Source organism: Sturnus vulgaris, chromosome 29 (genome assembly GCF_052056855.1).
Source record: "Sturnus vulgaris isolate bStuVul1 chromosome 29, bStuVul1.hap1, whole genome shotgun sequence".
Classification (NCBI taxonomy): Eukaryota; Metazoa; Chordata; class Aves; order Passeriformes; family Sturnidae; genus Sturnus; species Sturnus vulgaris.
Genome location: NC_142271.1, coordinates 994773 through 1019663, shown reverse-complemented (window position 1 = coordinate 1019663; position 24891 = coordinate 994773). Strand labels below are relative to the sequence as shown.

Genomic DNA, 24891 nt, shown 5'->3' with positions numbered 1-24891 from the left:
CAACCTTGTCACAAGTCCCCCCACCATCAATTGCCCTGTTGTGTCCACTTAGGTTCCCAGCTCTTTTGTCTTTCTGTGCAGCTTCTCATGGTGCCAGAAAACAATGTCCCTGGTCCCTTCTACCTGCAGACCCCCTTGCCCACTCTCACTTGAGCATGTGAGAACAGCACTTGGCTGATGCTTGTGCCCATTGCATGGGGGAGGATTTGTTCCAGCTCAGCACAGAATCGGAGCCTGCACCCTCTAAGGTGTGTAACCTGTGAGTGATGCCAGCCTCCAGTGCCAGCTCATGGCTTACCTGGCTCAGCTGTGGGCGTGACCGAGTGGTTTGCTGTAGGGCTTCAGTCTTGGGATCAAGATTACCTGACTGTGTGGTGTCAGGTGGACCCACTGGCACATCCTCTCAATCAGTCACTTGTCTGGTCCAGAGTGTCTTTTGTGGCACTTTGCTTGTGGTGTTTGGTGTCTTGCATGTGCAGTGTCTTGGGGTAATGTGCATGTGTGGTGTTTCTGCTACTGGTGATGGCAGTGTCCTGGGCTGCATGTGTGTGGTGTTCCTGGTACTGGTGACGATGGTGTCCTGGGCTGTTTTGGTGACAGCTGTGCAGTGGGCTCTCTGTATGTGTGGTGTTCCTGGTACCTGTGACAGCAGTGTCCCAGAGCCATGTGTGTGATGTTCCTGGTACCAATGACCGTGGTGTCCTGGGCTGTGCGTGCGCAGTGTTCCTGGTACTGGTGGCAATGGTGAAGCTGCTGAGCCTGGATCCACTTCCTGGGTGGAGTGGGGATGGCTCCATCCCTCTGTGATATCTGAGTCCTTGTCCTCTCTAGGCTTCACACCTTGACTGTGTCTCAAGCAGAACTGTGGGGACACAGGAGATCAGACACGGTGCCGTTCTGCCATATCCCCACCCTGCAAAGTCGTGTCCTCCTCCAGAGACGTGAAGCTGCTCTCCCCGGGGGAGCCAGGGAAAGGGTTGCCAGTTCTCCGGCAAGAAAGCAGTGAGCCTGGGAGGGTAGAGGACGTGTGAGGCTTGGAGCTCGGCTAGGAGGCTCAATGTTGCCTCGTGGTGGGATGGAGGGGCAAAATGGAGAGTAGGGCTTGCCCACGCTGCTGCATTGCAGCTCAGAGCAGAGAGCTGAGCGGGAGGGGAGCTGGGAAGGCAGGGATGCTGCAGCCGTGAAGCTGGGAAGTCGGGGGATGCTGCATTGCAGAGCTGAGATTAGAAGCTGTGCAAATGGAAATGTGCTTGTGTCGGGGGGTGTGACACTGAGTAGTGGTGCCCAGTGCCCACCGATTTGCTGGTCCTTCGTCTAATCCAGTTCTTTCACATTTTGTTTTGCGCCAGCATTTCTCTCATTCCTTGCGCTGGTATTTGTCTTGTTCAATTGAAGGCATAATGTATTTTTTATTAATTCAGGAGGAGGACTGGGATTCTTCTCCCACTGAAGGATCTACTGGAATTCACATAGGGAAACTGAGCAGAAGCTCAGCACATTTGGGCAGGACATTTTGCTCACTCCTGAGAGCAGCCACTGACTGGGGAGGTGGCTCCAGAGCCTTGTGGTCCTGGCACAGCGTGGCATGTGAGCTCCCTAGAGGGGGACCTGAGCAGACCTTGGGCACACACGTGCCCCCATGCTGCCCAGTGAAATGCAGATGTGTCCTGCAGCTGGACATGTGCCTCCACCTCTGTGAACATGTGAGCTTTGGGAGCACAGGCTTTTCCACCTGGCGTAGGTATCAGTGATTCTTAATCACTTCACATTGCTCTGGTTTTGTGTCAGCCTTGTTGTCTCTCTTCTTAGCCGTCCTGCTTATCTAGAGGTGAGCACTTCGCAGTCCTCTTCTGTACCTGTGAGGGTCTGGCCTCAAGCATCCCCCTGAAATTACAGAAACATTTTATGGCAAATCCAGAAATTAGAGTCTGAAGATGTAAAGGCAGGGCTGCTCTGCCTTCCCCTCAGGCTGGATCTTGCCAATGGGTAGGGAGGGGATGGTGAGCTGGCTAGGAGGGACCCAGGAGTTGCCTTTCAATGGGGAGCTGAAATTGAGGGTTTGAGCTGTGCTCACGAAGCCGCGGTTCCCTGGGCAGGTTGTGAGCCTGACTCGCAGCCACAGGTGACGCAGTGGAAGGGCCAGGCTCTCTGCCAGCTCCTTGGCTCACCAGCTGGTTGGCTGGCTTTGGCTGTGGGATTGCAACCTCTTTTGCTTGGTGAGCTGGAAGGATGGTTCATGACTGAGGTCCTTGTTGAAGCTGCTGGAGGTTCTGGTTGTTTTCACATAACCCAGGAAAATGGGCAGAGTTGTGCTGTGGGTGCTGCAGCCTTTGCTGTGTGAGCTGGAAGGGAAATTATAGAGCCACAGAATGGTTTGGGTTAAACCATTAGATATCATCTTCTTCCAACCCCTGCCATGGTCCAGGACGCCTTCCACTAGCCCAGGTTGCTCCAAATTGCACCAAACATGACGTTTCCAGGGATGGGGCAGCCACAGCTTCTCTGGGCAACCTGTGCCAGGGCCTCACCACCCTTACAGGGAAGAATTTCTTCCTAATCTCTAGTCGAACCCTGTTCTATTCAATTTAAAGCTATTCCCCCTAACTGCAGCATGGAAGATGGGTAGTGCCATACCTTTAGCATTGGAGAAAAGTAGAACCATCTTTATTTCTCATGCCAGCTCTTCTGGTTGCCAGACTGCATGTTTGGTGTCTGGGGAAACTGCCACCTCTGTGCATCTTATGCAGGGTTGTGTCATCAAGAGTGACAAAGCTGGCAGTGAGACCCTACCAGATAAGCTTGTTCAAGAGCATCCAGTCGTGGCCAAACCTAGCCCTTACTGGTTTTGTTGGGAACCCAGACTGCCTGAAGCTTACACCTCTGCTTTGTCATAGGCCTCAAGCGTCTCTGGCACTGGCTGGGTCTCCCAATTCTATGAGCTGGCTTGAAGCACGTTCAGAGCTGTGGTGCAGGTACAACTCTGTTGCTAGTTATTTATAGCATGTGAGCTTTCAGCATTGCTGTGCACTGAGAATAACTCAGAGGAGACGCTTCTCAGAATCACACATCCGTCGCCCATGCACAGCAACATCATCTCAGACTTCCCACGTGTCATCTTGGGGTCTGTCTTGGTCCTCTGCCAGCCCGGCTTGACACTAAAATGGGCTTACCCTGGTTTTTTTTTTTTTTTCTGGCCTGGAGATTCAGCTGCTTAATCATGGCAGGGCTTTGTCACCCAATCCTTGTCAGGACATACCAGCTTTTGCAGGGAGCGTGGTGGGGAGTAGTTTGGGCTCTGTAAAACCCACCTCACAGAGAGCAGTCCTTTCATAGCCCAGCTTGTGAGATGCAGGCACTGGCAGGGAGGGATATGCATGGGGAGTGCAGGAACCTGCTCTTCGGGCTGGAACCTGTGATGATGAAACTCATCAGCTGAATGAACCCCTCAGGCTGGAAGTGTTAGGTGCTGCTGGGGTATTTCCAGTTCACTTTATCTCTGGCCTGGCGGTGCGTTTCCAAGCTGATGCAAACAAGTGGAAGAATAGATAGCAGCTAATTCACATTGATCGCTGTGATGCTGGAGCTCCCCGAGGTGAGCTGGGGTTGGCAGAAAACGTGCTGTGGACCATTTGATGGGGCCAGCACCTCCCTCCCCGGCTGTTTCCCGGTGTGCTGCCGCAGGGGACACGTTGTCAGCCTCGTGGATGCTTGCTCCCACATCCCGAGGTTTCTCTCAGCTTTGGTGGTTCAAAGGCCCGAGGCAGCATTGCCAGGGTGGGTACAGAGTCATGGGCTAACCTGGCAGTGGTGAAGTCAGGTAAGGCAGGGTTGTTTTGGCAGGCTCCAAGGTGGGAGCACTGCTTTGTGGGAGGGGAGACAACAAAGTTCCCCTCATCTTAGAAGCAGAATTTTACAGATTCTGGCTGGAACCTGGGACTATCCAGCTCTGCCAGGGTAGGACCAATGTGGCACCAAGCATGCTGAGCCACCATCGGTGCAGGACCCCTGGCCACCCAGCTGTAGCCTTTCACAGCCTCTGTGCATTTAGCCGCTAGACCTTCACTGTATAAACAGGCAGTGCAGAAGCAAAGGAAATAATGAAGTTCACCTTCCTCCCATCCCAGCAGGAAGGATGACAGATGATGTCCTGCAAAATTCTGCTGCTGTGAGCCCAGAGGAGCATGTGCCTAATCCTGAGGAGCTGGACTCGCACTGCAGCTGTGCAGGGCTTGAGGTTTCTGCAGACTGAAGGGTGGGAGTAAATTGAGTCTGGCTCTGTTGGTGCTTGGCATGGGGCTTTCTGTCCTGCTGGATCAGGGCAGGGCAGGGCTGCTAGAGGGAAACAGCTGTGGGGATTCAATGGGGACAGCCTGGGGGCTTTTCTCTGGGGCTGCCTCACCACTGGGCATGGTGAAAGGTGGCTGCCCTGCACTCCTGCATCTCCCAGACCCCCGGTTCATTTAAAAATGTAACAAAAACCCTTCCAGGGAATTGGAGTCACCCTGGACAGGCCATGCATTGCACCTCGGGGTGGGCAATGAAGAGAGGCCCTGGGGGCAGAAGTGCCAGTTGGCACCTGTTGGCTCTTGGTAGTGGTGGTTTCTCTCCCAAATAATGTGTACATAGACTCAGCAGAGTTAAAATCTGTCGTGGCCTGGAGAGCCGTGTGATTGCTGACCAAAGTGAAGTGCCGGCATTTGCCTGACTCCCAGCAGGCCTGAGTCTTCTCTGCCTCGGGCTCTGGGTAGCCTGGAGCTCACAGCTCATCAGTGCAAGGTCCTTTGGCAAATTCCATTTTGATGTCTCACTCTGGGTGGTGTGACGCTGGATTTACCACCGTCTGGACCTCCTGTCTGGACCTCCTGTCTCCCACCGTCAGGTGGTTGAATGCATCAAAAGCTGACTGCATCCTGACCCTGTGGGGAAGAGCAGTGACAAACCTACCTCAGGCCTCTTGCTCCTCAGCCCTGTGCCAGTAATGCCATGGGCATGACTGGGGTGGGGCAGTAAGGGGTCCTGCCCTACGTGGTCCCTCACTTTTCTCCCCGGGGCTCTGCCCTGTGCCCCAGCAGTGCCAGGGATTGCCGTAAGGCCAAAGCTGCTGTCCTTCAACACTCCAGACTGAGTACAGCTGCCGTTTGGGGGCTGATTCACCAGCAGACTGAGATCCTCCTTCCTTACAGGCTGGATCATCTGGAGGAAGGCAGACACTCTAGCAGCAGCACCTCCAGCCATCTCATTCCCATTTCCCTGAGCCCTTGTAGCTGTGCTTTTGCTGTGCTGTGCCAAACAGCGTCCCGGGACTGCTGAAACACTAATATCCATCATCTGGCCGTGGTTTGTAGAGCACTCAGAAATTCGGTGCTATTTTCAGTGAAGTTTTCCAAGTTGAGCTTATTGGCTCATGGGCATCTGCTCCCAGATGGAGAACATGTGGCCAATTCCTGTGAGGAGAGGGGAACGGCCCCACTCATAAAGCAGCATGGGGGATGAGGGAGGGAATCTCATCCTGGAGCCTGTGAGATACTTTCAGGACTGTGCAGAGCTGGGCCTGGAGGTTGGGCTTTTAAAGCTGCTCCTCTGAAAGCAGAATCTGCAGTGAGAGGTCACTCATCAGATACTATGATGAGAAAAGTAGAGTAACCTGGAGGCAGGATTCGATCTCAGCTCAGCTGCTGTTTGCACCGCTGGGCACTTCCCACCCTGCTCCCTTTCAAAAGTGAACAGCAGGTACTTGGCAAACAGTCACTGTGCTAAAATGGGTGAAATTCTGGGGGTTCCTACAAACCTCCCTGTCTGGAACTGAGAAATGAGCACCGGCTAAATGTAATGGCACACAGACCCTGAGCTCCAAATCAAAAGTAAATTTACAAAGCAGCTTTTCCTGCCTCACATTCTCAGGTGGAGCATGGTAATGCATTTCCAAGCTCAGCTGCTCTGTGCTGCAGTGCTGACCAGTGGGACAAAGCCGTGCTCTCTTTGCTCTGTTCCCCATTTGTCCATTGCTGCCTTCCGGGGCAGAGGTGTGGGTTTGTTTTGTGGCTGAGATTCTCATTCCCTTTGTGGGAATAAAACAAACTGTGTTTGGTTGACATTCTCTATAGCTTCAAAGTCAAATAAAATCTGGGTTGCCAGCTTCTTTTTGTATTTCAGGAGATGCCTGTTTTCCATCCCAAACCTTACATGTTTTGCAGCTCAATAGCACATCCCAGACAATGGCTTTAGAAATCAGACGCCTGCATTTTGGACCCACAGTGCTGAGGCAACGCCAAGTGGTGCATGGGGTGCCAGAATTTGTGCACATGGGGAGAGAGAAGAAGGAGGACAAAAAAACTTGCTCTGATGGGATGTTTTCACAGAGATCATGGTAATGATCTTCCATTTCTATATAGCTTTTCATCCGCTGGCAGAGTGTGCTCACTCGTAAGTCGATGCTGCACACATCCTTTGTGGAGAGTGCAGCAGCTGTCCTCAAAAATCATGTTGTAAGAGGTAAGCTCTGGAACAGCAAAGCAGGATCTGCCTAGGGTGAGAGTGACCCCTGAGACTGCAGGGATGCTCAGGGATGCAGGAAAGGATATTAGGAAGAAATTCATTACTCTAAGTGTGGTCAGGCCGTGGCACAGGTTGCGGTGAAGAAGAGAGAAGCTGTGGCTGTACCATCCCTGGAAGTGTTGAGGGCCAGGGTGGATGATGCTTGGAACAACCTGGCATGGTAGAAGGTGTAAGGTCGAGATGGTCTTTAAGGTCCCTTCCAATCCAAACTATTCTGTGGTGTTCCTGCACCACTGGGTATGGGAGCGACCTTGTTGCTGTATAAACATAATCTTAGTCCTTCCCCAAATCAACATCACCTGTGGGATGTGCCTCATATCAGCCAGTGTCCAGCTCAGAGCTGTGCCATGGCCAGATGTGAGCTGGCACTTGTCTTTGTGGAGTAAGAGCCCTGTCATGAGCTGGGAGCAGCAGTCAGGGTTTATGGTCAGTGCTGGAGCAGGCTGCATCCCACACCGACACACAGAGTTGTTTTCCTGCCTCATCCATCCCTTTCTCCCCTGGTTGCCATGCTAGAGGAGCTGTTAGGCATGGAGGATCACAGAACTCTGAGGAGGGTCAGCGAGGCCGCATCCGCTGCTGGAGCATGCAGGAGGTTGGTTAATATACAGTATTCCCTTGTCTTCCCGAGTGCCTCTCGCTTTCCAAGAGCAGAGAGGTGAGGCTGGAAGCTCTTCTTCTCCCCTGTGCTGAGATGGGTTTGCAAAAGCTACAATTTCTTCTGCTTTTTTTCCCTCCCCTCTTTTCCTGCCCTTTTTCCCCGACCTGATGAATTTTTAAACAAAAACATGGTGAGGAGAAAACAGGAGAGAGGGGAGAAAACCCAGGAGATGACATAAGGAAAAAACTGTTTTCTAAATCAGAGTGATTGCAAGTGGAAGTGAAAGTTTAGGTTGTGTTTTTAATTTGAAAGTTCCAACTAATCTTAAGTCACTTTATATACAGGAGAAAATACCTTTCCTAATACTATTTTTAATAAACTACAGTTTTACAAGTAGTAGTAGTTGGTGGAAAAATACCATGAAATTACGGAAGTAAAAGGCAGCTGCTGTGCTCTGTAATTCCCCCGGCTGTGCTGGGGGTCAGTGCTCCCTGGAGGTGGGGGACTGAGGCTGGAGGAGTGGGTGAGATAGACCCCCCTGCAAATGCCTTTGCCTGTTCATAGGGGATTGCAGGGTTGATCACCTGCACACGGTCACTTTACACAGGGGCAGAATGTGGACAGATGTGGTTCCTTGCCTGTTGGTGCCGGACAGTGAGCAGACTTTTGGTGCAGGGGGTCAGAATTTGGCCCAAATTGGAGCCTTCCAGCTGGAGAACTGGCTGGTTAGTGCTGGAGAAAGTGGAAAAAGGCAAGAGGAAGCAAAAGGATGGAGAGGAAAGGTGGAGAAAGGAGGGGGGCTGGCTCACGGAGCTAAGCATTGCCAGGGAGCCTAAATACCATGGCCAGGAGGGCTTGTTCTGCTTCATAAGCCAAGCTCTGACCTGCAAAAGTCATTCGGAGAGTTTGAATTGCTGATGATGTTGTGAGGTATCATGGACATCGTTTTGTGCCATGCCTTGTCCCTCCTGACATGTTCCTCCACTGTGTCCCACTGACACCAAGGCCAGAGCTGAGCATTGGGACCGGCCTTTCTTGCTACCATCCATCAGGCAGGCTGATTTCTCACAACTGTCACCTTGGCAGGTAGATTGAGTGTTGTTGGAAAACCAGCTTGGTGTTGGAAATCCACTGCTGTCATACTGTGCAGAGCAGAGAGGGCTCCTTGCAGATCTCATTGTATTTCAGGGCTGGAAAAGAAAAGGAAACGTTTTGTGGTAATTTTTTCAATGACTTTCCAATTTTTTTTTCTTGGTAAGCTGTCTGCAATCACTTACAGTGTTCCTGAAGGGATTAATTACTCACTGGAGCTCATTGTGCATATTTCATTTTCTGAACTGTTGGATGTGATGTCTGCCTTGGATCGAGTGAAGGGTCACATGGCATTTCTTTTTCCATCCTTTTTCCCCTATTCTGTTGTATCTGTCAGGCTCCTGGTGTGAACACTCCCCATTGCCGCTGCGGTGGGTGCTCGGTCAGCGCGTCGCGCGTGATCCTGATTTCCCTGCTCTGTGCTCCTTTTTCAAGGGAGTGTAGCCAGAATAAGACAAATTGCTTCCTTGTTTGAGTGACTTTTGGCTGATGCTTTCCCCCCAAGCTGTAGTGTTGGCTTGGCTTCTCTTGCAGCAGTTGTGGCTCTGGGCTGTGCATCATCAGTGCTTGGACAGGCCCCCGGAGCAAATGTGGGGAGAAGAGCTCAAAGCACATTGCAGAGCTGCTTCCCACAGTGAAGAGGGGTTTTTGCTGCGCAGGCAGCCATTGCATGGAGCTGAGATGTCTTAGAGGAGATAAATCCCAGCTGCAATGCTGCCAGGGACCCCTCTGCACCATCCTTGAAGCGTGGCATTCCCAGGGGGTCTGCCTTCGGGATGGTGAGCACTGGTGCTTTGACAGCTCAGGGAATGGCATTGTCTCGAGCTTGGCTGGGGATCCCGACTGTCCAAGCTGGGGCTGTAACTCCGTGTGGTCTCAGCATGCTTAAAGGATCCTGCAGCCTGCAGGGGATGGGCTTGTCAGTATGTGGGGTCCAGAGGTGAGTGGCTGCTCTCCCGTTGTGCCTGGAAGCTCATGGCCGCTGTCATCATATATCAGTCAGCCTTTGGTGTTGGCAGGTGCATAGTGAGGGCAGCCACAGGAGCTGGCACACGGTGGAGAGTCCAGAGACTCCACTGAAATCCCTCTGGCACTGGTGCCTGTTTTGGAGCATTTTCCACCCTGTCCATCCCAGGTACTGCCAGGCCCCCAGTAGAATTTGGAGTTGTAGGTGGAACAGCAGGTCTTTGCATAGAATAGTAGAGTGTGTCAGCATTCCTTAACTCACTGTAACACAGGTGGTGAATTGGAGGTAAAAAACACTTCCTCCGTGCTGGCCCCTAGCCTCTGGGGCACATGAGTAGGGAGGGATGGTGGTGGCTCCCACAGAGCTTTCTGGTCCCAAGCATGCCCCTCCCTCCTGTGGCACAAATAGATGTCCTGAAGGAGACAGGACCTTCCTTCTCTGCAAATCACCTTTAGTGGGAAAAATGTAACTGCTGCTCAAGAAAACCTTCCCCTAGTGGTGGGGACTCTGTGAGTGCACTGTGAGAGGGGGAGCAAGTCTGGAAGCAGTTGGAGGATGGTGTGGGCCGGCACCGGCAGTGGGGAACCATCACTGCTAAGAATAGACCCTCCTTCTGTGAAGGGTGCTCAAGGCACTGTGCAGCAATTAACACAAGTTTGTAATAACACTGCTGGCAGATTGGCAGTGCAGCCTTTGGAGCCGGTGTCGAATTTGGCTGAGTATGGATGTGGGAGACTGGTGTTGCTGAGCTCCCCGGCACACACCCAACATGTCCCTGGCATTGGGATGTGAGGCACTGCTGTGGGGTAGCAGGATGGAGTCCTGGGTGCTGGATGTGGAGCCCCAGGATGGGGAGAAACGTGGGGCTGGTGCTGCTCCTAGCTCCAGTGGATTAGGCATCGTTCCCAGGGAAGTTTGGAGGAGCAGGTTACAGGGCCAGCAGAGGTAATGGCAGTGTTAGTAGGGAGGGGAGTGAGCTGAGGGCCGTGGCAGGGCATGATGCTCTTCTGTACCCCTGACTGCAGTGAGGGTGGCTCTGGGGAGCTGGCACAGCGGGCAGGACACTGATCAGGATCACCCTATGCTCTCCACTGAGTTAGCAGGATGCCTCATCCCACTTCTGGGCAGGGGGCATGAGACACCTCGGGAATGCAGGAAGTCATTGCGTTGCTGTAAAAGCCATGGCACCCTCTTCTAGCAAATCTGCTGCTACTCACCATGCACAGCTCCATCTTTGGGAGGGTATGGAGGGTTTTCTTTGGGATGATCATCACTTGGGCAGCTGATGCTGCAGACTGAAGGGACTCCAAAATCTGTGATATGTGTGTTGGTCTTCAGCCCTGCCTGGGCTGCTATTGAAGATGCTGCCACGATTTTCAGGATGAACCTTGCCCAGTGCCTGGTTGGACCAGCAGCCCTAGGCACCCCAGGAGTGCTCACCCACCCCACTGCCAGGGGACCACAGGTGCAGGGAGAGCCCGAGCCTTGCGGGATCCTGCTGATCATATGTGCAGCAGACTCGTTTCCGGCTCCCCGCAGGCTGCTGCTCCTGGTGCCAGAGTGAATTTGGCACCTGGCCCTCCTGCAAGGCTGGGGATGGGGGAGAAGAAAGGCCAAGCCCTCCTCGCTGCCGGCAGGAGATTCAGTTCTCCCTGGGCATGCACAAAGACCATTTATCTCCGGAGCAAAGCCCTGGTAACCACGGGGCAGAGCGTGAAGGGATGATTAGGGGCTGTTCGAGGAGGGGTGCTTGGGGTCGCGTGCAGGCACTTCCCTTCCCATTTCCAGGACTTTCCATGGTAATGGCTCCTATTCTCCTCTGTTGTTAGGACGTCACTCACACGCAGCTCCAACGACATCTGTCAAAACACGTCTCCCTCTGTCCTTGGCGCTCCCAGGGAAGAGGGATCCGTTGGCCCCATAATGAGCCTTACATCAATTAATCATCAGCCTTAAAAATTAGCATCGTGGCAGTACATGTTGGAGGAAAGTAATTCCCCAGATGGAAGCAAAAATAGCCTGTATTATCTCCCTCCTCCCGCGGGACACAGCAACAATAGATCCACTAAGGAGCCTGGAACTCGTTAAGGTGGGTTTTTCCCCCTCCCGAGGTGCTCTGCCTCCTGCCCAGTCTCTTCTCTCGGCTCTTGAGGGACCCTCTTGTGCAAGGGCTGATGACCTGCCCTGGGGTCTGGCCCTGCTGTCAGCTGGACCCTCGTGGTGTGCATCCCCCAGGCTTTGCAGAGAGCCCAGGGTGTGCTTGCAATGCTGAGCCCCTTCCTGAAGCTGAGCATTCAGAGGAGAGCAGCTGTTCTGGGATCTCGTTCTTCCGGAGTGAAGGATGCTTATCCCTGGGGATGGCTGCTGGACCGAGATAGGGGTTCAGCTGGTGCCCTGAGGACATGTCCCACTCTGGGAGAACTGTCCCTTGTACCTCTCCAGAGTGACAGCTCTGAGGACTGTTTATGCCCACAGCTTAGTGAGTGCCAGCTCTGATATTCAGGAGCTCGGCAGTCGGCTGGAGGTTTCCAGAGACACTCTGTCTGGGGAGTGACTGGGGCACCTTCTCTGGAGGCTCGTGATGAGCTGCTCTTTGTGCCTGTGCCGTGCTGGGATTTTCCATGCTCAGAGCTGCTCTTCCTTGCATCCAGGTGAGCTGTAACCCCAGAGAGCCCACCCTGGGTACCTGGGAGATGAAGTGCTCCCATTGCCAGCTGTGTTTTGGTCCATCTGGGTGGCTCTGATCTCTCAGTGTGGAGTAGCTCCACAGGTTGCCAGGGAAGCTGGGGAGGATGTTTTGCATTCCTGCTGGAGACACATGAGGACTCTTCGGCTGATCTGGTGATGGACAGACAGACCAAGTGTCTACCAGAGCCCAGCTGAGGCCAGGGAGAATTATGTTTGCAACGCATTGCTCTGCACAAAGCTCTCAGTCACAAGGCGAGGGGGACAAAAGGCTCCCTGTTCACTCTGTCCCAGTGGGTGCAATTCCAACAGTTAAAAAGCAAATGTGAGTTGTTTGTCTCTGTGAATATAAAGCTTCCCCAAGCATGTCCGTATTCTGGCTGGGAATGGGAAATTTGGCTCTGCTAATGACTGTTCTCCTGCAAAACAGAGCCAACTCGAGCCAAGAGCTGCCCAGCCAGGCCCTTCTCCGCTGGCCCTGGTGCAGGGATGCGGGCTGGGGAGGGGAGAAGCTCTGGGGACTGATAAATGCCTTTTCAGCCCGGCCTGGGCACCCAGGGGGAGCAGCAGGGAGGGATGAGTGTGGAGACCTTGGCCTCTTGTGAGGCCACGCAGGGGTGACTGCCACCCAGGAGCACCCTGGGAGCACCAGGGACCTTCTCTTGTGCCCAAGGGATTCATTATCATCAACAGCAGGGAGCCCCAGGCAGGGGGGGGCATCAGATCCACTGATTTGGGGCATCTGACTGAGAGTCCAAGGGCTACTGTCACAGGGGCCAGGAGTGAGGGTGGGTCTGGGAGGAATGACTGAAATCACGTGCTGCATCTGGGCTTGGGGCATGGACACAGCCACACCATCTCCATGGATGATCCCCAGCAGTGATGGGGCTGTTGGGATAGCATTGATGGTGATGAGGAACATGCCCCGTGTCTGCCTGCCCTGGGGGCCTGTGGTGCTTGACCCCCGTGTCCTTGACAGCCAAACCATGCTGAACACAGCCCATGGACATCTCCTCCCTAGCTGCTCCTGCATTTGCCCTGTCTTCCCCTAGGCTCTCTGGGTCACAGGGCCTTTGGAGAAGGGCTGTACACAGTGAGGGAGGGTTATTATGGAGTTAGGACATGGCTGTGACCTGCACAGACCCTGTGCCCTCCCTTCCCTGCAGGGAACCCAGATTAGTCCTTGAAACACTGTGTCAGCAGTGGGTGTAGGATTCCCCATACATCCACATTCCCCCTCCTCCACGAGGCAAAGCTTGGATCGAGAGCTGGCGACGTCCCCAGATGCAGAGCACATCTGGAGGGCACCAAAGCAGTTAAGTGAAGGGCTGATTTGTGCTATAGAAACCCGCAGTTCCTTCCTTTGATCCTCTGAATCAGCCCATTGCTTTCCTCATATAAAGCCCCATTTATCTCTGCTCTTCCCAGTAAGTTTGAAGGCGGTCGCAGCTCGTGGCTCCTCAGCAGCAGCGAAGAGCCTGGCTTTCTCTTCCGCTGAAGCAGAATCAGGTGAAATCTCTATGGCAACTGGCAGATGACAGGGAGTCTTGTTGCCTTGGAAATGAGGCAAGGCGAAAAAAAACCCCACCCAAAAAGAGCCATCTGGAATTTTGAATTTCCACAATGTCCAACCTGCGTCTGGTGATGTGTGGGGAGTGTGAACCTGCTGCTGCCGGCTGCTCCGGGGCCTCTGTGCTGGGGCCTGGCTGCGCTGTTCCCTCTGGGGAATTAGGGCTTTTTTCCATTTCCTCCTCACTTTTTGGCTTTTTTTGCACAGTGTCTGCAGCCTTGCCCTGACCATCTGCTGGTGACTGTGGGAAAGGTGTTGTGTCTTGGGTGTTCGGGGTGCTGAAACCAGGCTGGACACAGCTGTGCCATGTTGGGGGCCAGCATGGCACTGTCACACCTTGGTAATGCAGAACCGTGGGGAGTGGCAGGCTCCCGGGCAAACGGAGGCATGGAGTGCTGCATGACCAGCCTGTCAGCTTAGCACAAACCCCAGGTGCAGTGACCACTGGTGACACTGTCTCTGTGTGCCCAAGGCCTTGGGGCTGTCAGCAGGGAGTTAGTGTCATTGCGTGTGACTGCTGCTGTGTGTGCCGGTGGCCAGAGGCTCGGGGCACCCCTTGGAGCATGGATTTGGCCTGTTGACCTACCATTGCCCTCCTTCCCAAGCTGCACAGGTGTTTCCATGGATATTTCCATGGTGGTGGGGACAGGGATGCTGGGATGCTCCCAGCTCCTCTAATGCTTTCAGGAGCAGCTTTGGAGGCAGGTGTGGCTCTAGGATGTGCAGTGACTTGTGCAGAAGCAGGGTCTGTCCCAACGCAGGAGATTCTGGGCTCCTCCGGCTCATCAGCACAGAGGAGCAAAGGGCAGCACAAAGGTGAAGTGCCTGTACATGGAGCAGCTAGAGGCTCTGGATCTGGAAAAGGAACTGTGGTTGGGATGTGCAGGTGGGGTGGTTTGGGGCCAAGCACAGCAACCATTGAAAGAATAACCCAAAAATGGGCTGGAGGCCCAGTCTGGATCTCTTCAGCGGGTTCACTTGGAAACTTGTGTATGGGAGAGACCCAATTAAGTAGATTTATGGCTGCTCTAGCCTGAGAAAGTCTGAATCCCTTTTAAAAGCTTGGCTCACTGGAGCCAGACGGGGTCCAGGCTCCAGGTCTCTCAGCCCTGCCCTTGTTACAAGCAGTGATTCTCAAGGCTTAGCAGCCACGATCGCCTCTAAAGTGCTGATTCGGCTCAAGTCCCGGCCTGTCAATGCTGCATGGCTGCTTATTGTCTGCTCTCACCTGCCAGTGGGGAGATAGGGGCCCCCTCCCACAGCATGGAGCTGCCCCAGCCTGCACTGCTGGCAGTGGAGGGGATGGTGTGATGATGGGCATGTTGGGAGTGATGGTGACTGCAGTAGTGGGGATGTTGACAGTGATGGGGATGATGGTGGTGGTGATGGGGATGGTGTGGTGGTGGGGATGGTGGTGGTGATGATGACAGTGATGACGACTGCAGTAGTGGGGTGCAATGATAAGAGCCAGTGACTGCAGGCAGGGAATTGGCTTCCTCCCCCTCTGCAGCCACCCTTGGAGCCCCTCTTGCAGAGCCACGTCATTTTGAAGAAGGGTCCACCAACATGTGAAATTTGGGGTAGCTGTACCAAACCAGGGTCCTGTCACCTCTCTGGCTCCACAGGGGATGGTGCTCCTTGAAGGACTTGGGCTCTGCAGGACACATGCTACCCCCACAGTGCTGCCTGCTGTAACCCCATTGTCTCCCCCAAGACTTGCTGCTGGCCTCTCTTCCCTCAGCCAAGGGCAAGTGCAGAACGTGCTGGGCTGTGTCCAACTTCCTCCAGCAGCTTTGCAGGGCTGTATGCAGGGCAGCATCATGTGCAGAGGCTAGCCTGCCTTGGTGGAGTCACGGGTGGGCATCTCAGTTATCTGCAGCTTCCCATCACCGATGGCAGGAGGCTGTGCTTCCATATCCATGGGGAATAGCAACTCTAGCTCCACCAGTTGAGGGGCTGCTGCTGTCATTCAGGGAATGGTGGCCAGGCTTTGCCCATCCATCTGCCTGGGGTCAGCAGAGCACCAGCCAGCTGTCCAGGTACCCCAGTACCCCATTACCAGGGTACTGGGTGGCTGTGTCCCTGCCCCTTGGGGAGCAGGACCCTCTCCTGACACTGCTGCAGAGCATGTAGGGCTAGCAGCTAGCTCTCTGCTCACACCAATGAAAGCAATTAAGCCAGGAGTGCTAATGTACCTGCTGCCTTCTGGGTGAGGCAATAAGTTTGCAGGGAAAAGTGCGATGCTTTCCCAGGGCACTGAGCAAGTGTGGAAGACGTGCTCTGCCCAGCTTGGGTGCCTTGGACATCTCCAGAGAGAGAGGGGTGATTTGGGGCTACTGGTACATCCTTGGTGGGAGCACACAGGAATTGCAGGGATGGGGCTGAGCTGGAAAACAAGGCCAACACTGCAGACCTGGCAGTCACCCCACAGACCCGTTAGCCATCTCCACTGCTCATTCTACCTGTTTGGGAGCTGTTCAGGGAAAAATACAGTTAAACCCCAAAGAGGAGGATTGCAGCCTGCCCAGCCATCCAGGAGTGGGAATCAGAGCAGGATGTAATAATGCAAGATAAAGCCATATACTCCATTCAGAAAGACTAGCACCCGGGCTGCAGGGTGTGAGTGCAGGACCCACGGGGCTCAGTGAGGTTCATACCGGGCTCTGGCTGTTGGGTTTCCCCTCGGGTGATCTCTGAGTGCCAGAGTGGAAGGTTTTCAAGAAAAATACCAGCAAAACGCTGCCTGTGCTGATTCGTTCATAAACAGGACTAGGAGCAGGGACTGGGGCAGATGGAGAGAACAGTGTGAGTCTGCTCGAGGGTTTGTGGAGCCGGGGAGTGTGGTGGTGCTGGAGGAGGCTCACAGCTCTATGAGAATGGGTATTATTGCAGAGTTTATTAGTGGATTTTTCAATGCACTGGAAGGAATTGGGTAAGCAGTTAGAAATGTTTTCCAGCCTGGGGAAATTCGTTACAGCTACTGTGTAATAGGGGCCCACCGGAATGACTCAGGAACACCATGCAGCCTTTCCCGGTGAATTCCTGCCTGCTGTTGAAATTTTTACTGGGTCAACAGGAGTTCCTTTCCCAGTTAGATCCTCTGAAATGAGACCAATTGGGTCAAGAAAACACAAGTGTGAGTACCGTGCTCATGCTGAGTGAAGACAGGTGCAGACAGTGCACCCATGCAAGCCTGGCACCCTTGTGCCAGTGTTGGTATCGTGTCCTGCTGTCCCACTGCCTGCATATGGGCACGTGGGCACATGTGCAAGGTCACAGGCATAGGTGATACACATGCATACGTGCATCCTCCTGCAGGCTTTTGCTGCCATGTGGGTCCCAGATGAATGATGTAAACACACATACACGCGAGTTTCTGTGCTAAGGCACATGGGGGACACGTGTCCCACGAATGCAGTCCTGCCCGGCCCCAGCAGGAGCCGGTGGCCACATGCTTCTTTGAAATGAGCCATTTGGAGTTGATTGTTTCCTCATTCCTTGACGTACTGGGCCACGTCGGCAGCACTTGGCTGCAGGGCCACGGCTGCACCCTGACACACGGACAAAGGAACTGCTGCTGCTTGCTGTGGGAGGTGGCAGAGAGAGCTGGTCATGAGCACAACCTGGGGCTCCCCAGCCTTGTCCAGCCGTGGTTCTGTGCTGCCTGGCACAGTCAGACTCACAGCAAACAGTGCTGTGCCCTGAGGCAGCCATTCCAGCACAGCTCTCAGCTCTTGTCTTCCTCCTACTCTTCTTCTTCCTTGGCTGCCTCTGGCTCTGCATCCCACCTTGCAGATCTCCTCCTTGTGGTGATGGTACCTGCTGCTGCCCCAGTTTAGCCAGGCCGGAGATGGGGGCGATGAGCACTGCGTGGGCTGGGGCCAGGCACCCACAGTGCTGAGTGTGTGTGATGTGGTGGGCAGCACTAGAAGCCATGCCAGGGAGTGGTTGGGGGTGGGCTGAGGCTTCCTGCCTCAGTTTCCTCATGTGCCAAGTAGAGCTGTATCATATTTGCTGATATTGAAGAGAGCACTGAAAGGGCTCAGTTGAGAAAGGAGTGTTGAGTGAGAGCTGCTCAAGCACAGCAGAGGGTATAGGCTAGTGAGACCCAGCCTGGCACAGGGACAAGTTGTTTGGGCAATGGGGTCTGGTGACCTCCCAGTGCAGGGCCTGGGGACAGTGGCTGCATCTCGGGCTGCCCTGTGCATGGTCAGAATGGGGGGGCAAAGGGCCAGAGCCCGTACTCCCTTCCCTCTGTAACTGCATGATGGTCAGAGCCTGCAAGAGCAGCAGGATCTGCTGAGGGGCTGCAGGCCAACCTGGGGCTGGGGCAGGGAGACATCAGTCCCTGAGCTGCAGCTCCAGTGGAATGGGGAGTGCTGCGGAACAAATCCCAGCCGTAGCTGCCGGGAAAATAAGTCTGGCCTAGGCCGGGTGTCCGACTGACCTTGCCACGGCATGGGCTGAGCCTTCTCTGCTGCTCCATGCTCCAGCAGCTGGAAACATCTGGCTGCACAAGCTTACTAAATTGATGTGTGGAGGAATCCAACGCTCTCCCGCTGTTCCCACACTTCAGCCTCTCGCAGTGGCTCCGGTTTCCACTCAGCTCTGGTATGCGGTGACTTGTGAGCTCCCTGTGTCACCACCTGGACAGCACTGTGGGGGCAGATGGTGGCACTTCAGTGCTAGCAGCAGGATGTGTGCCAGAAGTGGGTGAGCAGCTCTTCCAGTCCCAATTTGGCCCATTCCTGGGTGAGAGCTGCTGCTTTTCCTGGAGTCCAGAGTGACTGTCACCCAAAAACTGGGGTGATGTCATCTAGGCATGGATGGCGAATAGGGCAATGGATGAAGCTGGGGATGAGTCAGTGCCATTGTCCTGGAACTCCTGTCCCTGAGCCCTAGGATGCTGCTTATTGCCATTGGTGCCCCAGCAGCAGAGCAGTACAGGGGAGGTGGTGCCCCTGTGCCGGCCCCTCAGTCAGGGCAGCTGGGGACACGGCTCAGGCTCGCCCCACTGCTCCTTGCATGGCCATGGCTGTAGCAGCCCTGCTGGCAGCGGCGCCTGGGGAGGAGGCAGCGCCAGGCCCCGGTGCTGGCTCTGTGCCCAGGGGAATGGCTGCGGGTGGTCGTGGCAGAGGCAGAGGGGGTTTTGGGAGGGAGCCCAAAGAGGAGCACAGTGTGCCCGAGAGGAGCACACTGCAGGGGTGGCAGCCACTGCCGGCGCCAGGGGACAACAGTGACTCTTCATCCCATCCCACTCTGTCCCACCCCACACGCAGGGACATGGCACTGCTGGGGTGTGCGTGCCACCTGCTCTGGCTGTGGGAGCTGGGTCTGGGTGACAGCATCCACCGAATGGGTTCAGGGTGAAGGAGCTGAGGGTGCCAATTCCTTCCCTGCATGGAGACCTGCCTGAGGACACTGGTGGGTGTTGTGTTGCTGTTTCCTGAGGTTCAGGGAGCCCAAATCTCCCATTGCCCTACACATTGCAGTGTGACAGCCGGGGACTGGGCCACAGGTTCCTACTCTGCCATTTCAAACCTGAAAATCCTCAGCTCCATCCCTCTCCTGTACTGCCTGTGCATCCCCATCCTGTGGCTCTGGGCACCACTTGGAGCTTCTGTGCCTTTGATTAACTCCTCCACTGGTACAATGGATGAAGCTGGGGATGTGGGTCAGTGCCGTTGGAACATGCACTTGGAGCTTCTGTGCCTTTGATTAACTCCTTCAATCTTCACGATGGAGATTTAATAATGAGTTAATAATGACTTGTGTCCTGCTGAGCCAGGTTCTGGGAGCTGGACTGGGGTGATTGAACACATGCAGGGATGAGTGTCCTTATGCTCTAATGTGACTGGCCACATTCGGTGCCCTGTGGGCTCACCAGCCCTTTTACCTCATCTACAACTGACTTTAACCTGCTTGATTGAACCCGTCTCATCAGGGCTGTTCCTGCTTGTCACCCCTTTCCAGGCTCGTGTAAATCAGGGCTGCTTCACTGGTCTGAGGTGCTCCTGTCTGGGCTGGTGGGCAAGGGGAGCCTGGGGACGAGGCAGCATCACCCATGGGTGTTTCCTGAGACGTGGCCAGTGTGATGGGGACAAGGAACACACAAGGAGCCCTGCTTGAGCACTGGCATGTGGCTGTGCCTTTGTGGGGAGCTGCTGGGGTGTGTGCCAATGGTGTGCCCTGTCCTCATGTCCCTGCAGCTGCGGTGTGTGCTGTCAGCGTCCCTCATCCCTATGTCCCTGCAGTTCACACGATGCTGGTGCCGTTGCAAATACTGTGCTGGTTGCCACGTTACATTAGGAGGAGCCACATCCTATGTCCCTGACGCCTGCTGTCACTGCAGATCCGTGGCAGGCTGCAGCTGAAAGACCTGAAATCAGGGATCAAAGCCGCAGTGGCATGGCTGTTAGTGCCCGGGGTGCACGTGAATGGGACAGGGACAGGGCTGAAGCCATGGCCTCAAGCCCCCAGCACTGCTGGGGTTATGCCAGGAGTGACCCCCTTCCTTCGTTCTTACACATCCATGTAGGTGTCTCTGGAGCTGGGGTGTGCAGGTGTATGTTCATATTTGTGGATGTGCCTGCATGTATCTGCACATGTGCACAAGTGGTTCTGATGTGGGTAGATGCATCTGCATGTGTGCATTTTGGGGGGTGCATGGCTCTGTATGTGTGTACACACCCATGCCATGGGTGTGCACACTTGGAGAAGTCCAAACAGAACTCAGGGGTACTCAATTCTGGGCTATGCCTCTGGGGGCTCAGTCCCGCCAGCTGCTCTAGCCCCGCACAGAAGCAGCCGCTCCTTCATGGGTGAGGCTCAGTGTCCACTCCCCAACATCCCCTTGGTCCCACTGACTTCACACCCAGTGATGCTGCTCCAGCACCCATGTTCCCAGGCTGGAGCACCCCTGGAGCCTGGGGGATGCAGGGGCAAGTTTGGGGACATTCTTCCAGGAGTGCTGCTCCTGTCACCTGTGTGGGTCCTGTGTTCCACTTGGTCTCTGCCAGCTCATTCTTTCTGGACTGAATAACATCATCCCAGCTGCATGCTTGGGAGTGGCATTTCAGGGTGGTGCAGCTCCAGCCTGGTGCCAGCCTCGCCCTGCCCCTTCCTGATGGGCAGAACCAGGGCTGTTGGGCATGGCCACTGGCAGGGGGATGCTCCATCCATCCATCCATCCATCCATCCATCCATCCATCCATCCTTTAAAGCCATCACCTTGTCTCTCCACAGACCCCGAGTCCCAGAGGAAGAGGACAGTGCAGAATGTACTGGACCTGCGTCAGAACCTGGAGGAGACCATGTCCAGCCTAAGGGGCTCTCAGGTGTCTCACAGGTGAGACCCCAGCACCGGACCCCCCCATTGGTGGGAGGGAATCGGCAGTGCTTTGTTGACCTGGGGACCCGGTGCATGGAGGCTTGGAGAGAAGCCTCCAAATCAATGGGGTGTTGTGTTGCTGTAGCAGAGTCCTGTCCCTAAAAGTGCTCTGGGACAGTAAAGACTGGGGAGTGGTGGCAGCGAAGGAAGCTGGCAGAGCAGAGAGAGGGGGTGAGTTTGTTCCCAGTGGTCAGGTGACCGTGAATGGACCATCAGAGGTGAGGATATCACCTGTACCGACCCCGGTTTGCACCAGAGGCTCCATCCCTATCTGTAACTTAGTTTCTCTGCTCTGTGTAGGGTGATGACAGAGGAACTCTCAGCTAGACCCCAGGAGCAGAGGTGGGGGTACCCTGGGGTGCCCTGCCCCGACCTGTGAGGGGATGGTGGGGATGAGGACAGAGTGAGCACTGAGTGGAGAACCAGAGCACAGTGACTGTGCTTAGGGGGCTCTGACACACGTCTGGGACTGCCTGTGTCCCCCTGGGTCACTCACTTGAGATCTTGCATGGTTTCTGTTTCACTCTGGGTTTGCCAAGGTTGTGTGGGTGTCAGCCGGTTGGGAAAGTGGGGATGTGGGAACGCTTCTCCTGGAGTGTGTTGCCACCTCGTGGTCTCCCTCGATCCTGTTTTTTGTCTTGGAAGGGACAAAAAGCAGCAGCTCCCTCCCACCTTTCACCAGCCATTCACCATTACAGACCTTCCTGTGTCACCTCTCAACCAGCCTTGCCCAGGATGAAGCAGCCCTTTGATCTCCCTCTTCATCACCTAGAACTTCTGAACCTTGCTCGCCCTTGCTGTGCTTCCTGGATGTTTTCTGAGCCAGGAGCAGCAGAGAGCTGTGGCAGTGGGGTTTGCATGGGGTCACAACAATATTGTCTGAGCTGGCCATTTCCTGAAATGATCCATTACAGCGCTGCCGTCCCTTTGCTCAGTTCAGGAGCTGGGTCAGAGCCCAGCACTGCTCATGCCAAACCAGGGCTGTGTTGGGTTCATTTTGCTTTCATCAGTATCAAACTCCACCCCCGCCTCACCCCAGTGCTCAGCTCCTTCGGAAATCCTCCTCAGCTCAGGTCTTAGGAAAATAGGACGAGGACATTAAGGGAGATTAAATTAGCATTGCTAGTGGGATTTGACTCTTCACTATCACTTCCTTTCCTTGATGAGCTGTGAGTACATCACATGGTGGATGCCTCAGCTGCATTTCTGCCATGGAGGAAAATGGCTATGGATAGCCCAGGGATCCCTACTCCTGTATTCTGTCCCTTTCAGCAGGACTTAAACATGTGAAGATCTTCCCTCTTGTCCCATGGCAGCTGAAGCTTTTTTTATTCCAGTAGCCCACAGCAACCTCAGCAGCTCCCTGCATCCCTCCAGGAACTCCTCTGCGACTGTGAGCCAGATTTTCCTTTCCCAAAGCTGTGTCAGCTCTTCCTTGGTATGTTGTAATTACACACGTACCCACTCATTCTGCTCTTGGGAACACTTCCTACAAGTCTGTCCAAAGCAGATGTCATCTGCAAGTCCTCTGGATGTGCCTACATCTCTGGTGTACTGTAGCTGCTTTGGGCTCTCTCTTTATTCCTTCCACAAAGTATTCCTCAGATTTCTCTTGTTATTCTCACTGAATTCTTCCATCCAGTGGCTGAGGGCTCAGTCTTTGCTGTTGCCTTGTTAGGGCACAATGTTATTCCTGAAAGATGTCACCATGCTCCTAGCAGCAGGGCTGCATGAATTTCCTTGGGGCTTAGAATGGAATCACAGAGTCATGAGGAGACTCAGTGGGCACTTGGAGGACACTTGGAGAAAGTCTCTAAGATTATCAAGTCCAACCATTTCCCCAGCACTGCTGTGTTCACCACTACATCATGTTCCCAAGAGCCACATCCACATATTTTTTAAACACTTCCAAGGATGATGACTCCACCACTGCCCTGGGCAGCTGTGCCAGTGCCTGACCACCCTTTCAAGGAAGAAATTTTCTCTAATACCCAACCTCAACCTCCCCTGGCACAGCTGGAGGCTGTCTCGTCTTGTCCTGTCCCTTGTTTCCTGGGAGCAGAGCCCGACCCACCCGGCTGTCCCCTCCTGTCAGGGGGTTGTCAGAGCCAGAAGATCCCCCCTGAGCCTCCTTTTCTCCAGGCTGAGCCTCTCAGCTCCTTCAGTTGCTCCTGGTGCTCCAGACCCTTCCCCAGCTCTGTTGGTCTTCTCTGGACATGCTCCAGCCTCTCAATGTCTTTCTTGTCAAGAGGGGCCCAGAACTGAACCCAGGATTCGAGGTGAAGCTTCTGTTCCTCCTGCTCAGAGACACGGTTGGCATCTGCTCTGAGCTGCCGGCAGCACATCCTCAAACAGCCTTTGTGCTGCCGACAAAAAACCCTTTTAGCTGCCCCTTTCAGTTCCGCTGTAACAAACTTCCTAGTTTTTTTTTAATGTAGTTCCCTGTTTTAGATTCAGTGCTGCAGCCCGAGTTTGGCTTTGGGTGCTCCTGCAGGAACGTTTAATCCAAGCTAGGGAATAATTTACTGATAGTAGTGTTTGGAGCCAATTTGAGGACTGTGGGTTCCCAAGGAGCTGCTCCAAGAAGTAATTGTTTCTCGTGGCTAAATTTAGTTTTAGAATCACTGTTCGCTCAAAATACACCCCAGGAGGTGCAGGGAGTGCTGGAAGTCCCCATTCCTGAAGCACTCGCGGGCTCTGGGCTGGCTGCAAGAGCACTGTGCTTGGGCAGCCCCTGGGGCTGGGCATCCCTCTCTTGGGGTCATCTTTCCTGCCCAGATGTGGGCGTTCAGTCTACAGGGGTTCAGTGTGAAGTACTGCTGCAGGGATTGGTCCCAGGTCTGTCCCTCAGCATCCTTTCACTCACAGCCTCCACTCCCTGTCATGGCCCATTGTCACATTCCCTGGGATCAGTGCCACCATCCCAACTTGTCCTGTCCTGGGTGTGATCTTGAGGTGCAGGTGTTGAAGTGCTGGGGGAGAAGTAGCAGAAGCAGAACAGGGGAGCATGTCCAGGCTTTCCACTAAAGGTTCCCTATCAGGAGATTTCAGCACAGCTGGATTTTGGGGCTGTGGCCAGTCTCCAGAATAGTGCTGACCCCTCTCCCAGGTGTGTTTGCCACCAGTCCTGGTGGCACCCCCGGCCCTGCTCTGAGGTGGGTAGACAGGATGGTGGTAGAGTGTTGCGTTTGTAAATTGACTTGAGCACAGAGCCCCCATCACACCCCATGGGTATGCACTGTGGTGTGCATGTCCCAGCGGGTCCTGGACTGTGGGACACTGGGCTGGCACCAGGCAGGGAAGGAGGGGATTATCCCTTGCCAGCTGAGATGGAGGAGGTCCAGAACAGACAGCGTCACTGCAACCACAGTCCTGGGAGCCTCTGGCCTTGCCTGGCTGCCTCAAAATGAGCAGTTTTGTTATCTGAGCACTTGCAGACCCAGTTCCAGGGGTGAGGCAGGGCACAGATCTCCACTACCCCCTGTGCCCTGCCCTAACTCCCTGACTGCCTATCCTCGCAGCTCCCTTGAGATGACCTGCTATGACAGTGATGAAGCCAACCCACGGAGCGTCTCCAGCCTCTCCAACCGCTCCTCCCCTTTGTCCTGGCGCTACGGGCAGTCCAGCCCACGCCTGCAGGCCGGGGACGCGCCATCGGTTGGGGGGACCTGCCGCTCCGAGGGCACCCCGAGCTGGTACATGCACGGGGAGCGAGCGCACTACTCGCACACCATGCCCATGCGCAGCCCCAGCAAGCTGAGCCACATCTCCCGCCTGGAGCTGGTCGAGGCGCTGGACACCGATGACGTGGAGCTGAAGTCGGGGTACATGAGTGACAGTGATCTGATGGGGAAGACGCTGACGGAGGATGATGACATCACCACGGGGTACGTGCCCGTGCGGGGACTCGTGCCCGGACTGGGGCTCTCCAGGAGGTTTCACCCGCTCCTGTCGGGCTGGCAGTGGGGGAACACTTGGCACAGCGGGGATGGATGGAGTGGTACATAGGTTACAGCCAGTCTGGTTAGGAT

At 54.6% G+C, this 24891-nt stretch overlaps 1 protein-coding gene across 5 annotated transcripts in view; it reads left to right on the top strand.

The window, feature by feature from the left end:
- The window catches only part of NAV1 (neuron navigator 1), a 61034-nt gene that overhangs the window by 9414 nt on the left and 26729 nt on the right, over window positions 1-24891 (top strand). For 4 of the 5 annotated variants that reach the window (XM_014872857.2, XM_088180404.1, XM_088180403.1 and 1 more), the window contains exons 4-5: window positions 20716-20818; window positions 24382-24747. In XM_014872857.2, coding sequence (XP_014728343.2) covers window positions 20716-20818; window positions 24382-24747 — 469 coding nt within the window. The remainder of the gene's footprint in view (window positions 1-20715; window positions 20819-24381; window positions 24748-24891) is intronic. The other variant, XM_088180405.1, reaches the window with a different exon arrangement.